Source organism: Charadrius vociferus, unplaced genomic scaffold (assembly GCF_000708025.1).
Source record: "Charadrius vociferus isolate BGI_N301 unplaced genomic scaffold, ASM70802v2 scaffold173, whole genome shotgun sequence".
Lineage (NCBI taxonomy): Eukaryota > Metazoa > Chordata > Aves > Charadriiformes > Charadriidae > Charadrius > Charadrius vociferus.
Genome location: NW_009648369.1, coordinates 1,365,337 through 1,384,126, shown reverse-complemented (window position 1 = coordinate 1,384,126; position 18,790 = coordinate 1,365,337). Strand labels below are relative to the sequence as shown.

At 44.2% G+C, this 18,790-nt stretch overlaps 1 protein-coding gene across 1 annotated transcript in view; it reads left to right on the top strand.

Moving 5' to 3' along the window:
* Positions 1-18,790, top strand: part of KLHL29 (kelch-like family member 29) — a 71,972-nt gene that overhangs the window by 27,625 nt on the left and 25,557 nt on the right. Inside the window, exons 4-6 of the mRNA XM_009885309.1 lie at positions 7,783-7,981; positions 10,666-10,848; positions 13,599-13,779. Of these exons, the coding sequence (XP_009883611.1) occupies positions 7,783-7,981; positions 10,666-10,848; positions 13,599-13,779 (563 nt within the window). The remainder of the gene's footprint in view (positions 1-7,782; positions 7,982-10,665; positions 10,849-13,598; positions 13,780-18,790) is intronic.

Here is an 18,790-nt window from a genome sequence, read left to right as displayed (position 1 = left end):
GGGAAAGGTGATGGAGAGAAGGAGAAGAAGATTTATGTCCAAAATGCTACAAATGCCCATGAGCTATATTTTGGCAGTGACAGAGAATGGCAGTTTGGAGGCAAGATCCCACAGAGGAGAAGGGGTTGGTAACCATAAGAGAGCAGATGGAAGATCCGTGGTCTAGAGCTAGGCCATAAAGGTGGTAGCGTAATTTCTCAGGCACATTGTAAAGAGTCTCCAAAGTTATGCAGAAGAACAGCTTGCTCCAGGGAAACAGAGAATATGACAAGGAACAAGCACAGTTCCAACTCTGCTCTGTGGTGACAAGGAGGTAATGATATATTCAGAAGCTGTTACTCAATACCAGCATGTACAAAAGACTGGAGTTCATCGTAATAGGAAATTAATTGATCAATCAATGTACTTTAGGGCATAAAGCTTCAGGAAAGGAGTGTTGGGATGAAGCTTCCAAGGGAGCCAAAGTGAATTAGGCACTAACACTCTATTATGGTTCAATTAGGCTTCTTTGAAAAGCCCAGACTACCCTGATGCTTTGAAAACCATTTGTGGGAAGAGCAGACAAATTCAAAAAGAGGCCATAATGAAAGTGGAAGAAGCTCCAATTTCTCTGAAAGTGAAAAACACAAGGGATGAGCGGTAACCCCTGTGATTTCCCAGGGAAGGGCTGCTCAGAGAGCCCAGATTTAAATGAAGCTTTTGCAGACACACGCAGAACCTGTACAGGCTTAAAAAGGGAGAAGAAAAGGCAGCAGTAGGAACAGAATCAGTGCAGGAACATGCCCTTAGCCATATATCGGAGGAAGAAACTGCATTAAATAAAAAAAAAAGAGGATGCAGGTGACATTAGCAGTTCCTTAAATTCCCCCTGTACTAAACTTTGAAGTTTTTTTAAAGGGTTACCCTCGACTGAAAATCTGCTGAATTATTTCTCAGAAGTTTAAACTGGTTTGAGGAGCTCCCTTGTCTCCCTGTCCTCTCAGTCTCTTAATCTGTGACTTTTCCAGTATATTTCCTATTTTTTTGCAAAGTATTTCTCTGCTGTTGCTTAAGCAATGGCCTTGCAATGACACAGGTATGCAAGAAGCTCCTCACACATGCTGACTTGCATTGCCTTTGGCTGCACGTGGCCCTGGCACTCAGGATGGACCTCCAGCAAAAAAGTCATCTTACACTGTAGGCAAGAAGCATTTTGGAGAATTATTGCGCATGAATTATTGATTCATGCCTCAGTGTGTCGTAGGGATGGATGTATCAGGAATTTACTTGGGTTTGTGAAGCATCTTAAAATTTTCATCTGTTTTGTTGTTGGCAACGTGTTTTTGTGGTGCATCTGTGTGCATACCGGTGTTTGAACAGGTGACTGCCCATAAACAAAAGAAATGCAACTCACCTCTGTAGCAACCTTTGGGGGAATTCAGGTGGTTTATTTGATGGAGTTTAGTCAGCAAGATAGCAATTGCATGGTAAGAATGGAGTTTTGTTAAGCCTCAGTATCACGTACATTCCAAGTAGGATGGATCAATGATTTATCTTCCTGCGCATTTAAAAAACTCTCTCATCATATTACTGCTAGAAATACCTACCCGTGTGCTGCTTTGCAAACAGTTCGGAGAAGAGGACAGCAGTTCGCTTTATGCGGCGCTGATGACATTATGGTGTTTAGTCAGCTGTGCTGCCATAAAGATGTCACGTTCAAACCTTATTTCAGGAAGACAGAGGGGCTGCTCTTTCCGTCTTGCTAGGCATGAGATTTATGCACGTGGCATCCCGCCACCAAGCCACGGGCTGAACCCTGCGCCTGTCAACCAGATTTTCTGCCACGTGTTTATCTCATGATATTATGAGGCTGTCGGCTGACGTGCTACCAAGCCTTCTGGTTTAATCTGAAGGCACCATTGCAATTCCAAGAAGTCAATAGCAGTAATTAATAAATACCAAGAGCTTAGACTGGGCTTGGATGTGACCTTAGGTGTAGGAATGTGCAGGAGGTTATTGGAAATACAGCATGTCTTTGTAATAACCGGGAGTTAGATGTATCAAAGTAAATGCCCTCATTACCAAATAGAAGGGCCGCACCGTGAAAATCTAGCCAAAAAGGCATATTTCTGAGAATGGCACAGCAGTACACCAACAGCTTTGGCTTTGCCAGACCAGCCAGTCCCCTGCTGGGCTTGCACTTGGAAACTTGGAGGTGGCAATATTTTGAATAACAGGTTGGGTACCCTGTTAGGGAAGCCTAGGCTGGGCGGGAGATGGTTGCAGGGAGGGACCATTCACCTCACCACTCCAGGGCACCTTCTTGCTTGGCCACCACGTCGCATCCCCAGCTGTCACCATCAGCACAGCCTGCTGGGCAGTTCATTATCGGCCACGGAGTAGGCATCAATGGCTAGCATCTGCTGGTTTGGGAGGTTGGGGTGGTGTTTTTAATTAGAGTGCCCTGTTCTCGTTTTGTGCAGTGGGGAACTGATTCTGCTTCAGATCTGTCCCCGATGGCTTCCTCCGTCTGAGGAGGTCCTTGCTGCAGCTCTTAGATCAGGCTCGTGCAAGACATGGGGCCAGTCTGAACCCAGGGTTTATGTGAGATGACAAACCTCCTTTGTCGCTCTCAGACGAATCAAATATATTCGTACTTCATAAAGTTTTTAAAAATTCCTTTGTAATTATGCATAAAGAGCTGAAACAGCAGTTTGTTGGAGCAAAACCCTATTGTAATGTGGGTAATCTAACTTCTGTGTTTGTATTTCTAGCTGAAGCCTGTTTCTTTAGGCAGATAGCACAAAGGGTCCTTTGTAGGAAGAACAGCAAACTAGAGAGACACATGAGTTATAAGGCATAAGGGAAACATTATTTTAACCTCTCTGGGCATTACTTCAAAAATGGTAAAAATCTTGAGAGCTTTCCAGTGTAGCATTTAAGGAGCAGGAAATTTGACTCTGTAGCAGTAAACATATTTCCTTTTAAAACTAACTGGGTACTGTTGTAGCCCAAGTCTACGCAGGAGCACATTGAGAGTCCTTTTGGAGAATACCTGTGAGGATTTTACTGGATTAGAGATTTGAGAATAAAAAGATTATTTTTAATGTGATACTGAAGAGGTTTTTGTAACTGAGACTTAGAAGGTACCAGAACAAAGCCCACTTGCAAGCAAGCATTCATAATACCGATATAATTAGTAGGAGAAGAAATGTCACAAAAAGTTTAGCAAAGTAAATATCCTCACTCAAATTACCAGGCAGGAACAAAAAAAAATCCCCCAAAAACGCATTCAACTGTTTTGTAATCTAGTTTGCTCAAGCTCTGGCCTGCCTACAGAGATGAGAGTAACTTATGCATGAACTGATTATTAGGGAAAGTCTTGAAAGGGTCACCTTCAAGGTGTAGCATATCGTGTTGATCATATATTCCTCTGAGGCAGCGCTGACTCAATGATAACATTTAGGCTTCCTTGTAGTGTGATCATGACCTTCCAAACAAAGTGCTCAGGGCAAATGGACATGAAAATTCCCACCAGAGGGGAGAATTAATCATCATCCAGTTTGGGTTGACGTCTGGTTGTAGACATCTCAATGTGGCATGGTCTGAGGAATGCACTCCCTTTCCCAGGAGCTGATGCTTCACAGTTTTAGGACAGAAGGGGACACTGATATTCTCTGCTTCCCCTGGTCTGTGAAATATCCTCTCAGCTCAGATTGTTCTGGGGACTGTGTTAAGTGGGTTGACTAAACCTCTATTAATTATAACATGAGTTTACACATGTCTAGCTGACAAGTAAATACGTGCTTGTATGTACCTATTTAGGTGTTTGAATCTAGAGCTGAATGTCTCCCCAAAAATGTTTAGGTAATTAAGGAAAGATAAGATCTCCTAAGATTTTTCTTTCACTGTTTTTATGAAACACACTGGTGATTTCAGTCTGGTTGAAGACCCTGCCTTCAGTTCAGCCACTGAAATCATTATCAGTGAAGGTGCCTTGAAGAAGGCCAGATAGCATCTCTCAAAAAGTTGCTGCTCGGCTGTGTTCCCAGAGACTGTCCAAAAAGCCTTTGCTCAGGTGGCAGTGGTGCCTTGGCTCGTGCAGAATCACCCCGGCCATTCACGGCACCGCAGTGGTATCCAGCAGCATCACTGCTCCACAAGGGCTTTATGGACTAGATCCTCTGCTGGTGCAAAACCCGAGCAGCTCCCTTCATCCAACGGGAGCTATGCTGAGGTTCACGTCACCTGAAAAAACAGTCTTGACAGTGTTCAAAAACTTCCCTAGCATTTTAAGCAATAAATTCGTCAGATTTTTGCATAATGATGTCCATTTTCAAGCAGCTGATGCATGGTCTCCCATGTCTATTTAGGCCAGAAGGGGCATTAATATTCTCTGCTTCACCCTGGTGCGTGATGCAGGTTGTAGAGTAGTGATTCCCAGCAAAGACCCAAGAAATATTTCTACTTGTCCAGCCAGTGCCTGCAGCCGAGTAGCAAGAAGAAAACGCCCTCGGAGTTACAGGCGTAAACCGCTGCTCCAGGGACCAAAGGTTGCTGTCTGATGAATTTGGCAACATGCCCTGTGCAGGTATTCTGCTGTTTTAATAAAAACCAGTAACATCAGTAGGTGCAGTAGATATTTCGTAGCTGTATAAGGAACAACGGAAAAGCAAGAGAGAATGGAGAGCAAATAACAGATGGTAAGGAGGTTGAAATGCTTTATGGTGCTTATTCCAGTCTTAAATGAAAAGGATAATAGTAACGGGATATTTAGTACAATCATAGCTAACGGAGCTAGGAAGCCTTCATAAGGGAGAATCCAAAAGAAAAAGGCTGCTGATTGCCTAAATCACTTGAATATTCTTAAATCAGTGAGGCTAAATGAAATTCACCCTTGACTATAGTGCTTAAAAGAGCTGGTGCAAAAAGCCGTTGGTTTATAAAAGCCTCTCCTGTCTTCTAGAGACACCGATGGTACATACTCTTCAAATCCCTTGGTGAAAAACACTGCGATTATACGTACCCTTAATGCCATCAGCGATGAGCCCCAGTCGCGACTGCGCGTGGTTGTGCGTGCACACACACACAGAGCTGGCTTTTTCCTGCTCTTTGAGCAAAATGAAGAATCAGAGTGAAAAGTGACATCGGTTTTGATATGTGACATTAACTTTCAAGCTGATGAAAGGGAGCAACATGTTCTAATTATTATTCCCCTTCAAAATAAGCCATGAGCTCAGACAAAAGAGGAGAGAAAGGGGGGGGGGGGAATCCAGGAGAGAAACAGAATCACATTTTCTCACTTATCTAATTAAAGCAAGGTGGGCGAGCGAGAGGGAGAGCTCAGCGTGCTCAGGCAGCGGTGCTGCCTCGTTTATTCTGGGAAAGGTGGGAGATGGAGGCAGTTGCTCCACTGGGGCCATGAGAATTGTCCATCCCTGCCAGAGGGGAGCTCTCTTCCCAATGCGAATTCACACTCAATTTTGGGACATCCTGGTGCCTGACAAACCCTGTGTCCTAATTGAGTGGCACAACTGTTTGCGCCTGTGTTTTGACTTGGTTCATGGTACGAATGTTCCCAGCGCTGACCTGTCTCAGGAGCTGGCATGTCCCACGGCACCGAGGGAAGGTGCTGGCTCCACTATAGGCTCCGTATATTTTACAACTTTATTTAAGCGACTCGTTCTGCTTCCCGAGCGGCCTGTAGTGGGGATTAACCTCCCCACCAGGGGTTGCCTGGCTCATCCCCGGTATACCCACTATCCGCCTTATTCCCATGTCCCGATGCCACGTTTCATCTTGGCTCCTATGTAAGGTTAAACGCCTCCAACCTTCTTAAAAAAAGCACTTCCTGAAATCAGAGCTTTGCCACCCACTGCCATATGTCCACTGCTCCCTCTCCTACAAGGTACCGTTTAATGACATTAAGGTGTCTGCAGCCAAGTGCCTGACATTTGTGACTCCGGGGAGGGGGAGCAGCCGTTTTACCTCCTAGAAAGCAGTTTGGAAATGGATGTCAGCAAGGGGAAAGAGAGGAGTGTCTTCTTTTCTGGTTTGGAGGCTGATGAAGTGATCTCAAGCCCTACTTGGCCCCATGCCATACCAGAGGTAATAGCGAGGAGCCAAGGACTCGCTGCTCACATGGGTGGTTTTTTGGTTGTTGGTTTGTTTTTTTTTCAGAAGAGGAGCACTGTCGTTTTTCCATCCCTTTTGCATCACCCAGATAACTTTTTTATCCCCAAACAACTGCAGGGTGGCCAGGCCTTAACTCTTCAAGTCGTACCTAAAATTGCCGGCCCCAGTGTCACGGGGGGCTGGTGAGCAGGGGGCTGGGAGTCAGCCTGAGACCCTGGCCATCTCCCTGCTGCCGTGGCCCCGCAGGCACCTGTGGGCTTCAGCTCCCCACAGATAGTCACATTCTCGCTTTCACTGAGCTTCCACCAGGCTGACATGGCTCTCAGCCAGGGACACGCTGTGACGTAGTCCTGTGTTTTCCTCCCAAATTAAGCCTGCTTCTTGAATATGGGTGGGGAAAGGGGAAGCCCTGGAAGTGGCCCTGGGTGTCACTTCACCCTCACCTGCCTGGCCAGCCCGTTAGCTGGCTCAGGCCACATCCCAGCCCTCCCATCTCACCATGCCTCTGCCCTGTTCCTGTCCCTGCTCCTGCTGTGACTTGGCTCTTGCGCGGTGCAGGGACAGGCATGCTGCTGACAAAGAAAGCGAGAGCCAAGTAGCTTCTGGAAGACCGGAGGCATCTGCAGGCCAGCAGATGCTGCTGGCGCTCAGAGTTTCTCAGGACCAGCCGCATGGACCTCAGGAATATTTATTTGCATCCTGGCCTCAATCCCAGTTGGGATCCTTGGATGCTGCCGCTATATGAATATTTATTACAACAGCTGATTATCTTTTCTCACTGCGCACCCTTAGTTTGCATCCTGTTTCTGTGCATTGCTTCTCAAGAACCACAGTCTCCTATTGTTCTGCATTTCACTTTACTCTTGTGCTGTGTTGTGATATAAGCAATTATATATAAAAAGAATAATCTGGGGATGGACTCTTGGTTTTTTGATTGCAGTTTTCTCTCTTGGGGTTTTGTTCTCCTTTAAGCTGTGTTCAGTGACAGACAGCTTCATTTGCTCGGGTGTCCTTTGGCCCCTGAGGTTTAATGTATTTATTTAGAAGATGAAACTTACTGTCAGTATTTGTATAGCACCCTCTGGAGTCTGACTTCCCCAAAATCTAGAACTACATGATTTGTTTCGCCAACAAATAAATCCTATTTTTTAAAAGATTTCTAGCAAATTGTCTTGCATCGCTCAGTCTCTGCCATAGCAGTTATGAAATCCATCCTATTTACCAGCTTTTGTTTCACATTTAGAGTGCCAGAAAAAAACTTGTTTGGGTTGGGTTTTTTTTACAGCACAATAACCACACTCACATTTCAAGGTTAATTCAGAAAACTCAAAAGCTTACACTATGTCTCCAGTGCACTAGGTGTTTTATTTAGCCGGAGTTCAGAATGATTTTTTATTTCAAAAATCCGTCCGTACAGTGCTATATAATAAAAGTTGCCAGCTTTTGAAGATTATTTTCAATCCCTCTGGGACCAAAATCAGTCTGAGCCAGGGAGTACCGAGGGCAGCGTTGTTTCTGTCCCACCCGATCGCTAGGCAGGGCTTGTATGCAGCATCCATGACAAGTATCTTTCCAGGTTGGGTGACGGGACAGTTTGCCAGGAAGGAGGTAGAGATGCCGAGCGGCACAGAGGCTGCAGTATGTTATTATTTTCTTTCCCCCCCGCAGTATGCTGCGGAGTTGCTGGCAGTGGTGCGCCTCCCCTTCATCCATCCCAGTTATCTGCTAAACGTTGTTGACAACGAGGAGTTGATAAAGTCTTCGGAGGCTTGCCGGGATCTAGTGAACGAAGCCAAACGTTATCACATGCTGCCACATGCCCGACAAGAGATGCAGACGCCGAGGACCCGGCCCAGGCTCTCTGCAGGTAAAGCAAAACTTCCTTCAGCGATAGCAGCTCTCTGGTCTGGCAGTTCCCAGGCATGGCCAGGACATGCCCAGGGATGGGACATGCACCACGGCTCCTTCACCTGGCTCCTCCTTGGAGCCTGATGATATTTCAAGCTCCATTTTTCATTTCTGTTTTGCCTGAGTGTTTAGGCGCCTCTCCCAATGGTCACACCTGGGGTTTTAGGTGCACGTTTCTGAAATGAGTTTTAAATGGAGCCTAATTTTTAGGAATTATTAACTTTGGCAGAAACCGGGACATGCCCCCATTGTCCTGAAAGTGAACCCCTTGCCCTCCATGCCTCAGTTTCTCTTTAACTGCAAAAATAGCTGAATAATTTGCTGCTTTGCTATTCAGCCTTTTGCAGGGAACAGCTGATTAATATTCATAAAACAGCTTCACTTTCACAGCCCTATGTAAACACATTATTTTCATACAGTGAGTCTTACAGAACCCGTCCAGGCTGTTTGCTGCCTCCAAAACAAATGGATCATACATAATATATTCCCTTTTAAAAACCCAGCAGCTATCGAGAACCGTGCCGCTTCAAGAAGTTTCTCACCTGAGGAATGCATGCATTTTCCTTTTTGGAAAAATACATGAAAAAAACCCAAGCACCCAACTCGCCAGCAGAGCCTGTATCATGGTAGTGTGAAAAATATCCTAAATATTTGTCAAACAGAGAGTGGTGCAAATGTCATGTAGGAAAACTGCATCCAAAAAGGAGTCAGATGAAACAGGTGAATTGTTTTAACATGCTGCCTGTACTTCTGCCTCCCATAAGTACAATCACAAAGCCAGGCAAAACTTTCTGGTGCTGCCACTAATGCTAATGTGGCACGGAGATGGCATATCAAACCACGGCATTTGCAGCTTCTGGAGACTGCCTCATCAAGGCACCTTTCAGAAGGATGGAGTGTAGAGGACGTTCAGTAACAATCTACCCTAAAAAGTCTTTCATTGAAGACGACTAATGGTGTGATGTTTGAAGGGATTTTTGAAAAGTGCTTATTTTATGTATATAAAATTGTAGGTGTAATATGAACCATTTCCAGAAGCTTGTTGATGAGGGAAAAGTGATTCTCTCGGGGTAAGAGAGGGTGATTATAGTTTTTTAGGTCAGAGTCTAATTATATAGAATCATGTTATTTTGCATATCAACGGCATTCACGTAGGCACAAAGGATCTCTAAACACCCTTTGTGGACTCGCTGCAGCATGTCACATGCCCTCTCGAGGTCATTGATTATAATCAAGTTATGTCTTGCACAGGTGATTAGATTTCCTGGTATGGCACAAAAATAATGATCTCTTGTTACTGAGCAATATTTATTTAAAACTGTACAGCACTTTAACTTAATAACTTTTTAGAGAGTAACCTTGCTTGAATGACACAAGTATATTTTTTGAAAAAGCTAATGGAGAATGGCGACAATCCATTACTCTGAAGACGCATTTCTCTCCACTGTGGCTCCTAATCTCTCTTGCCGGCAATCTCGCTTCTGCGCTTCTGACCCTGCTGCCTGTGCACACTTGTCTCTAGTCTGGGCACCGTAACACATCACAGCAACAGGTCTGGCCGTGAGCACAGCTGCCAAAATGGTGATTCCTTCCAGCTCGTGGCCTTGTGGTCCTACTTCTGAGCCTACCTCTCCTGGCAACAGGTTGCAGTGGGGGCTTACAATTGCTGCAGAAAGATTTTTTAACGCTTCTGCTAAATGCTAAGTCTATCCCCAGCACTTGACTCTTGGGGTTGGAGCCAGAAAATGTCCCAGAGTTAAACTGCAACCTGTCACTGTAGAGATGAGTCTGGAGTAACACTCGGATCAGATTTGACTCAGCTCTGGCTGTAAAGTGGGAATAAATTGGAAAAGCGGATTGCAAAAGTTTTGTGCATTTGCACGAACAGAGAATTTGGTTTGCTGTGCACCCCGCGTGTTACGGGCTTGGAGGAGCTGTTCAAGCACAGATAAATCTCAGTTAATAACTATGTTAGGGCAGAGGCTATCTCCATCATATTTCCTAGCATGCTAAGATCCCGATCCATGGCTTGAGTATGGGTTATCTACACCTGGAAAACCTTCATTCTCTGGGAAAAGCACACACAAAAAAATAATCAGAAAATGATTTGTTCGTAGAGTATATGGAGAGAGAAAGTCAGGATGAAGAACCATTACCATAGCCTACGTCTCTTCCAGACATTAGCCTTTAGTGTGAGAACACCTTCTTCAGGTTAAAATCCAAACATGCTTTCCCTGGAAAATGGTCAAGCTCGAAAGCTGTCACAATCCTTGACAAAATTCCTATTTTCTTAGTGGAACGGGAATTGGCAACATGCAGGTTTCACTCAAAGACTGTTGAAGTCAACAGACGTCTTTACGTGGAAAGGCCTTTTTATTTCTTTTCCCTTCAAGTTTTGCCCAGATGGCATGCTCCCTCCCAAGTTCTCCCAAGCACGTTCATAGTGTCATTCCTCACCCACTGCTCTCCCCGCTACACATGCTCCCTTTTTTCTCACCCTTCCTGTTTTGATTGCACAATCTAAAACAGATTTATATATGATACATTAAAATTACCCTGACTGCTGAGTATTTTTTGATAGGCACCTGCCTGGTTGAGAGATGTAACTTTTTTATAATATTATTTTTCTCACTTGAATCCTAGGTGTAGCTGAGGTAATAGTCTTAGTTGGGGGGCGTCAGATGATTGGCATGAATCAACGTGCTTTAACAGCGGTCACTTGCTTAAATCCTCAAAACAACAAGTGGTACCCCTTGGCCAGCCTGCCCTTCTACGATCGAGAGTTTTTCAGCGTGGTCAGTGCTGGGGACAACATCTATCTCTCAGGTAAGCACCAAATTTCATAGAAACCGCGAATCACAGAATGGTTTGGGTTAGAAGGGACCTTTAAAGATCACCTAGTTCCAACCCCCCCCCCGCTGTGGACATGGACACCTTCCATTAGAACAGGTTGCTCAAGGGCCTGTCCAACCTGACCTTAAACGCTTCCAGGGATGAGGCATCCACAACTTCTCTGGGCAACCCGTTCCAGTGTCTCACCACCCTCATAGTGAAAAAATTACATCCAATCTAAATCTTCGCTCTTTCAGTTTAAAACTGTTGCCCCTTGTCCTGTCACTACAGGCCCTGGTAAAAAGTCTCTCTCCGTCTTTCTTACAAGACCCCTTTTTTATATTGAAAGGCTGCAATAAGGTCTCCCCAGAGCCTTCTCTTCTCCAAGCTGAGCAACCCCAACTCTTTCAGCCTGTCCTCATAGGAGAGGTGCTCCAGCCCTCTGATCATTTTTATGGCGCTCCCGCTCCAACAGGTCCATGTCCTTATGTTGGGCCCCCCAGAGCTGGATGCAGGATTCCAGGTGGGGTCTCACCAGAGTGGAGCAGAGGGGCAGAATCCCTCCCTCGACCTGCTGTTTTTGATGCAGCCCAGGATACAGTTGGCTTTCTGGGCTGCAAGCTCACATTGCCAGGTCACATCCATTTTTTCGTCCGCCTTTATCCCCCAGTCCTTCTCTACAGGGCTAATCTCAATCCATTCATACCCGAGATTAACTGGGCTGGGAGAAGAGTTTCCTCCTTACAATGTAGGACATGCAGGAGTTTTACCCAGCTGCTCCTGGGGAAAGAAAAAAAAAAATATGAGTGGGAGGGAGGTTGGGAGAGAGGGATTTCCCTGCTTTTATCATTCTCCATTTCTCTGCGGCGTTAACGTTCACTCAAAGCAGTCAACAGCAATATTCTGCAGTGGCAACGTGGAGAAAATAGGTCTGACAACCATCAAGCATGCAAAGAGGTTTCACTGCCATAGAAACACAATTTAAAATACTGGCTGTAGTTTAGTCTAAATGGTGGGTTATGGAATTTCAGACAGACAGGCCGAACTGCTGAATATGTGACCTACACTTACAGTATTTGCTTACAGGAGCATTCACGTTTTGTACTTGTTGTTGAGCCCTCTCTTTTGACAGTAGTCACTAGCCCTATAATCTTCTTAGTTTCGATGAAACTGAGACCACGCTCCTTAAAAGGCTTTAACTCCCAAAGTAGCTGTCTACACTGCTCCCGTAGCATCACAGTGTCTGGTTTTTTGCAGTCTGGTGGTACCTCTGCTTGGCTGGAGGGGGAAAAGCAATTCCCACCAGGCGATGCAAGGATGCTCTGATGGCAGCTGAGTGGAGGTTTGATGAGCCTGGGCAGGGAGGTGCGGATGTATGCGATCCAAGGGTGTAGTTGGGAGCGCGGATGCACCAGGCAGTACGAGTAAGGGGTTACAGCTGTTGCCTTTCCCTTGCCGAGTTCCCTCACTGCATTTTCCACAGTAAATTACTGCCTGTGGTGTTAAATTCCATTAATACTGCAGAGAGGCCCTAAGGATTGATTGGAAATTATTTCTTGGTGGGTTTTTGCCCATGCTCGTTTTGCCGCTGGAGCAAAAGCCGTCTATGGAGGCTTTTGAGAGACGCTGACTTTTAGTTATTCTTAGCTGGGGTACTTTCCAATATGTAGAGCTATTTTAGGCTGTGCCATACCTGCTAACAAAAGCTGCTGAATCCTAAATTCAAAGCTTATTTCAGCTCTTTCCCTTTTTCGAGCGACCTGATGATTTTTGGTGGTTACAATAGGAGAGCTGAAAATCCCGCATGGCTGGAAACCTAGCTGAATGTCAGTTGATATTTTGCTTTGCTCAAACTTAGAAGACACAGGAAAAAGGGAAGGGGAACCAACAGAAGTGGGAACGAACTCCTGCAAGCTCCAAGTACTGGACCCCACACTACATAGCATAGGTTTGGAAAGCAAAATGCCAAGAAGGAAGCCTGGTGTTCTCATTAAACCACAGAAATGAGTCTAGTTTCTTTTCCTGGCTCAACCACTGACTCCTAGTGTGGTCTCAAATAAATCATTTCACCTCTTTGTTCTTCAAAATGGGGATAGTGAGACAGCCACTAAGTGGCTACCTTGGAAGCCTCAGTCAGAAGTTAAAAAATGACCAATATAAATATTTCACTGGAGCATCTTCAACTGTTTACAGGAGTGGTACAGCTGGTTCTTTCCTTTATCAGCAAATGAAAATAAATAAGAAATTTGTCCCTTAAAATTAGGCATTAAGCCTACAGTGCAAGCACTGACTTTATTCTGCCCGTGTGTGTGTTGCTTCAATCCATCACTGCATTAAGCATTTTAGATTTCAGACTGGCCTCTGTCTCACAAGCCAAGATGGGCTCTGCCTCCTGACACCTTCTTGCAAGTGTTGCAGTAATTTAATAGACTGGAAGTTATTTATGAACACTGAAAAGGGCCTATCCCCTTATGTACATGTCCCTCATAGTCTGACATCTTGATTTCTTCGTGTCATCTTATTAAAAAAAACTCCAGCCTTTGGGGCGCATGAATAAATGACACAGATATGCATCATCGGAACAGATGCTCAGTATTGAGGGTGATTTATTTTAATTAGTCAAATGTCATTTGAAGAGTTTTTACTTTGTAAGTCGCTTTGATTGCTGTGTGCAAAACTGCTGCCGTTCCAGGATCTCACGTAATTCTCCCCTTTTCTTTCCCTCACCCACACGTCGGTGCCAGGCGGCATGGAGTCGGGTGTCACGCTCGCTGATGTCTGGTGTTACATGTCCTTGCTCGATAACTGGAACCTCGTGTCCCGCATGACAGTCCCAAGGTGTCGACATAACAGTCTGGTGTACGATGGGAAAATTTATACCATTGGAGGGGTCGGTGTGGCAGGCAACGTTGACCATGTGGAAAGGTAAAAAAAAAAAAAACCCACCCAAACCCATGCTGTTTGCTGGAGCTTTTTCTTCATGCTATGCTCAGAGACCATTTCCCTTTTAAAGGACACATCAAATGGGCTGTATGTGTTAAAATACGCTTTTATAACAGATTAAAAAAAAAGGAGGAAACTATCCAGGATTAGATTTATTTTAAAAGCTTCAGTGGAAAGCATTGTTTCAAAACCAAAGACGAAAGCTGCCAGTTTGTTTGTCGGTTTGCTCGGGGGAGGGAAGAGAGGAATTAAGCTTCTTTGGACACTTTACACAGATTATACAATGAACTAATAAACTTCCTTTGAATTTAGTGCTGATGGAAGGCTTTACAGATCACAATAATCCTTTTTCTTTTTGTTTTTTTCAAACCCCCAAAAAGCATCAGCAGAGTAAGGTTCTCACATGCACTCTCCTGGTGAGGCACCTCAGCCTTCACCTGGCTGGAAGGAAGATCCTCCCTTTGTGCTCTTGGCCTGGGGCTGGGACCTGCCAAGCTCCAAGTATAACAACCGATAAATGGAAACAGTTTTGAATTCCTGGACTAGAGGGGCTGAATAGAGATGGAGTCTTCTTTCAAGAAGACTCCAGATATAAAAGTTTTCCTTTTCTCACATGGAACTTAAAAAAAAGGAAGGAAAAAAAGCACAAAAGAAACATTTCACAAAGTAGAATTCTAAAACTAACTAATTTGATGTCAACCATAACATTCAATAAACCCATACATTTTATATGCATATCAACATTTTCATTAAAAAATAGAAACCGCTTTGAAAAGCGGTATAAGAATATGCCATTCCAAAAAGATGAATAGAGCTCTAGCCTTACCCAAACACTCAAAAATGCATTGTGACAATAGATTAATGATACATTTTTTGTGAAATGTTTTTCCTTAGTGAATCTGGCAAGCAAAAATATGAGGGTTTTTTTTTATTTTTTTCCGTTTTAAGTGCTGAATTCGAATACTTCTTCAGCAACGTTTTGAAGCAAGCAGCTCCTAATAAAAGGTGCCTTAACAGGCAAGCCAAAAAGGGATAGGTCATTAAGAGAGATTGGGGGGGTCGGAGAACATTGTTCAAAAGGTTAGGATTAAAGATGCTTTGAATCTATTATTTCTGGATTTTGGTGTTGCAACATTTATGTTTCATTTATGCAGGGAGTGTTTATTTCTTCATTTAAGTAGATACCACAAGTACCAAATACCAAAACCTGTTTTAAATGTTTACTGACGTTTCAAAGTCAAACACTCAGGAAATTAGGAAATGCCAAAAATAAAGTTTCCTTCTGCAGATCTACTTTTTGTTACAATCTTTAATCGTGTAATGACTTTTTACATCCCAAAGGATGTCTGCCTAGTTCAGTGCATGGGACAGAGCAGCTTGGGGAATGTATGCATGGCCAGGGAGGTCCTCTCTGGTGCTGGAGGATCACCATTCACGTGGAGTTCTATGTTCCTCTACGTTCCCAAATTTGGCACTGTTTTGCCTAGGAGACAAGGATGTCACAAAAGCAAAGGACGTTTGCTGTGGGACAAGGTGTGCAGGTAGCCTTCTCCTTCTCGCCCAGGCACGGGCTGAAGAAGTGACGCTGGTGATGATGCTCTCAACAAGTCAGGGCAGTGCAGGCAGCAAAGAATGACTGATAAGTCATAACACTGAATGCAACACCTGAGCGTTGCTTCCCTCCTTACCCTGAGCTTGAGGTGGGCACTGCCCTTGGGACTTGCTTTGAAGAAAGTCTCACCATTTTATGCGGATTTATTTTTGATTTCTGAAGGTATTTGTCCTGTAATTCAAGTCAGTAGCTTTTTAACTAACAGAAATGGTTTTATGAACAAGGGAAGGAGAGAGCCCGGGAAAGAGATGCAGTCTTTCATTCCATGTCTCAGTAAAGAGGAACATCGAAATAATGCTGTCGCAGATAGGTGTCTGGATAGATGTCATTGATTGAATGATCTCTTATTATTTATCCCGGAGTCTCATTTATTTCTGTGCTCTGATTCTCATGGTCCCTCTTTAACAAAGCATCCAAAACACTGGTCAGTTGAATGAACCCTGAATCAAGCAAAGTCTCCCCCTCTTTTCCTTCTTATTTCAGTCGCCCAAGCCCTTGCCACAAATGACATTGCAGCCTGCAAAGTCATGCTCAGGCCCCCGGCGTACCCTGCATGGCTCGGTGAGAGCGGCCTCACTCGTTTTCAGTTGTAACAAGCCCACCAAGAGACTTTTATGCGGGAAAAGAGCTGATTTCCTCCCTATCATTTCAGTGCACACTGTCTCAACCACAATAAGGATGTCTTGTCATGGGGATTTGCTAAACCCGTGGTTATAATTAATCTGCTGTTGTCTATAAAGTGACTTGTGAGACGCAGCCATGGAAAAAGTGCAACATGGTCTCTTTTGGGTTGTGCCAAGAAACGAGAGAGGTTTTGGGATGTTTCCTTTTTTATCCTTTGTATTAAAATGACAGGGATGACAGAAGCAAAGCATGGCATGGCTGAAGCTGTGTGTTTTGGAAGGGATGTTCCTGGGGTCTGCTGTTGGAAATGCAGGTGAGAAAAAGCTGACCCGGGTAGCTGTACAGAGCAAAAAGTCATGCCTTTTCAGGCAAAAGCATTTCCCATTTGGATCAGGCGGCTAGTTTGTGCAAGTGTTCAGGAATTTAAAACGCTGTACTCATTTTTGCAAGCAGTGAGGCTTTCTGAATTTGGGTTGCAACTTTAAAAAAAAAACACATTAGCATACAAAGTAAAGCCACTTTAATTGCTCAGTTGTCTGCAGTCGTAAGTGCAGTTAATGCTCACTTCTTGACTTTGCCCTCTCTTTCTTTCCTGCCCCCCCAAGAGCTACAAGTGACTGTCCTTCTCCCACCATACTTCTGTGTGGGCTGCACATTCCTCTTCAAATATTGTGTTGCTTTGGACGCAACACTGACATACCATCTCTCGGGAGGGTGGAAACCTCACTGTCATTCCAGCAGGTCTTACAAAAGGACTATATTAAAATAATAAGGTGATATGATCATATGCTCCAAGTCAGGTGATGCCAAAAATTACATTTACCTCTGAGGTTAACATTGTTCCCCTCGGTGTTGTATTTCAGGGTCATGCACTTTTGGGTTTTGGTTAGTTTTTCACCCCAAAGGAGGCATCTGATATTGTAGCCCTGTTACCCACCCAGGTGGAGGTACGGGGGCTCATCCAGGCCTGACACACAATGCGGTCCTGGGCTGTGCCACCAGTGTGAAGGACAATGCACTGGAGACCCTCCCTCGCTGGGCCATCTACCACCTCTCCCCATGCACATGCAGCTTATCTTTCCCAACCATATTTTGCTTTCTGCTTGCTCAGGTAGCTCAAGCGTGACCATGCCCGGCTTTGGCCAGATTTTGATGCATTTCACTGGCGTGGTGGAGGGCACATCTCCTGTCCAAAGTGACCTCCCCTGACCTTACCAGTTAGCAGCCCCAGAGCATGGAGACTGCAGGCTGTCACCACAAAGTGTCTTTGAAGATGGAGAAAATAACATTTCCTGGAATTCTTGGAATATTTCATTCTAAATGGTTAAAATCTTTCAAAGATGTTTTTATTACATTTAAAAAAAAAAAAGAACCCAGATGTCAGACCATCTTAGCTATACATGTTACCACCTGACTGTACCTAATTCATCTGCTGCACCATTAGAAAGCATTAAAGCAAGTAGGGACCACCGAACTCCTAGTGATTTATGGCATCATCTCCTGTGCTCCTCTCTCCGTGCTTGTGGTTGTGTCATTGATGCTGAAGGGCGCAGCCTCAATCAGAAATTCTGGTGCCTCTTAAATCAGTGGGTGTTTTCCCATCAACTTCAATAGGGCTGAGATTTTTTACCCTTTATCTGCCATTTGTCTGTAAAGAGGCAGTAAAAATTCTGGCTCGATGGATAATATTACAGGACTATCACAAACAGACGGGTAGGAGCCATTCGTTACTCATCTTAAAACAATATGCATGTGCCAGAGGGTCTGAGTTATAAGTCCATTTTATGTGGCGGTACATGGGTATATGTTCAGGGAGAGTTATGTTTTTGGAATGAGTGTTTAGGGAAATAACGGTGCGACTGCAGTTCTCAATCAAGCCCCTCTGGCAAGTTTCTGTGTGACAGGGAGTGAGTCATTAGGTGTTAAGCGAGAGGGTATTACACTTTCTGTCTTCTTCTGAGATATGAGTTGAGTTGGGAGGCGGCGAAATGAAGTGGATCCACGAACTAGGTTTTTAGATAATGGATGGGACCTGTAATATATGCAATTTGAGAGCTGAGAAGACTGCGTATGCTGACAAGACAATGTATGTGACTAAAAGTGTGGAAATGTGGGTGCTTTGTGGTTATTATCTGTTTGAAGGACAGAAGAAGATGAATCCCCTTGACCTGACAGCACTTTTACAATAGGGTTGTCTAAAATTGGGAGATTACTTCGGCTAGCAGTGTGTACTTGGAAGACAGTTTAAAAAATTCAATGTAAAGTATAAGCTTTATAAGCTTTAGAAACTGCTTCAGAACCTACTGTTTTATTGACGTCTTAAGAAAATTAAATATATAGCCTTGTCCAAGGATAGTTTCTTAAGCCCCTCAAAACAGTCAGAAGAAAATAAAAAAGGCAAAAAATAGTAATCCATTAATGTGATTTTAAACAACATGTGAATCATCTGAAGAGAAGATCAATATGACACTGTATGGCTTTATTTTAAATAGCAGCTTTCCTGCAAACAGAATTAAATAATGTATAAGAAACTGGAGAGTGCATGTCTGTAAGCGACTGACCATGATGTAAGGATTTTATAATGTGAATAAATGAGCCTCATAAGGCTGTTTAACCTAGAAGGAGAGAAATTAAAGAGACTGAGGAGAAAAAAAAAATACTGTTTTCAGGTACTGAAGGGATCAAAAGTCAAGAAGGCAGAGAAGCACAGCTTGAAAGGAAGGGCGTTCTGCTGTTTATATTGGGGTGGTAGGGAAA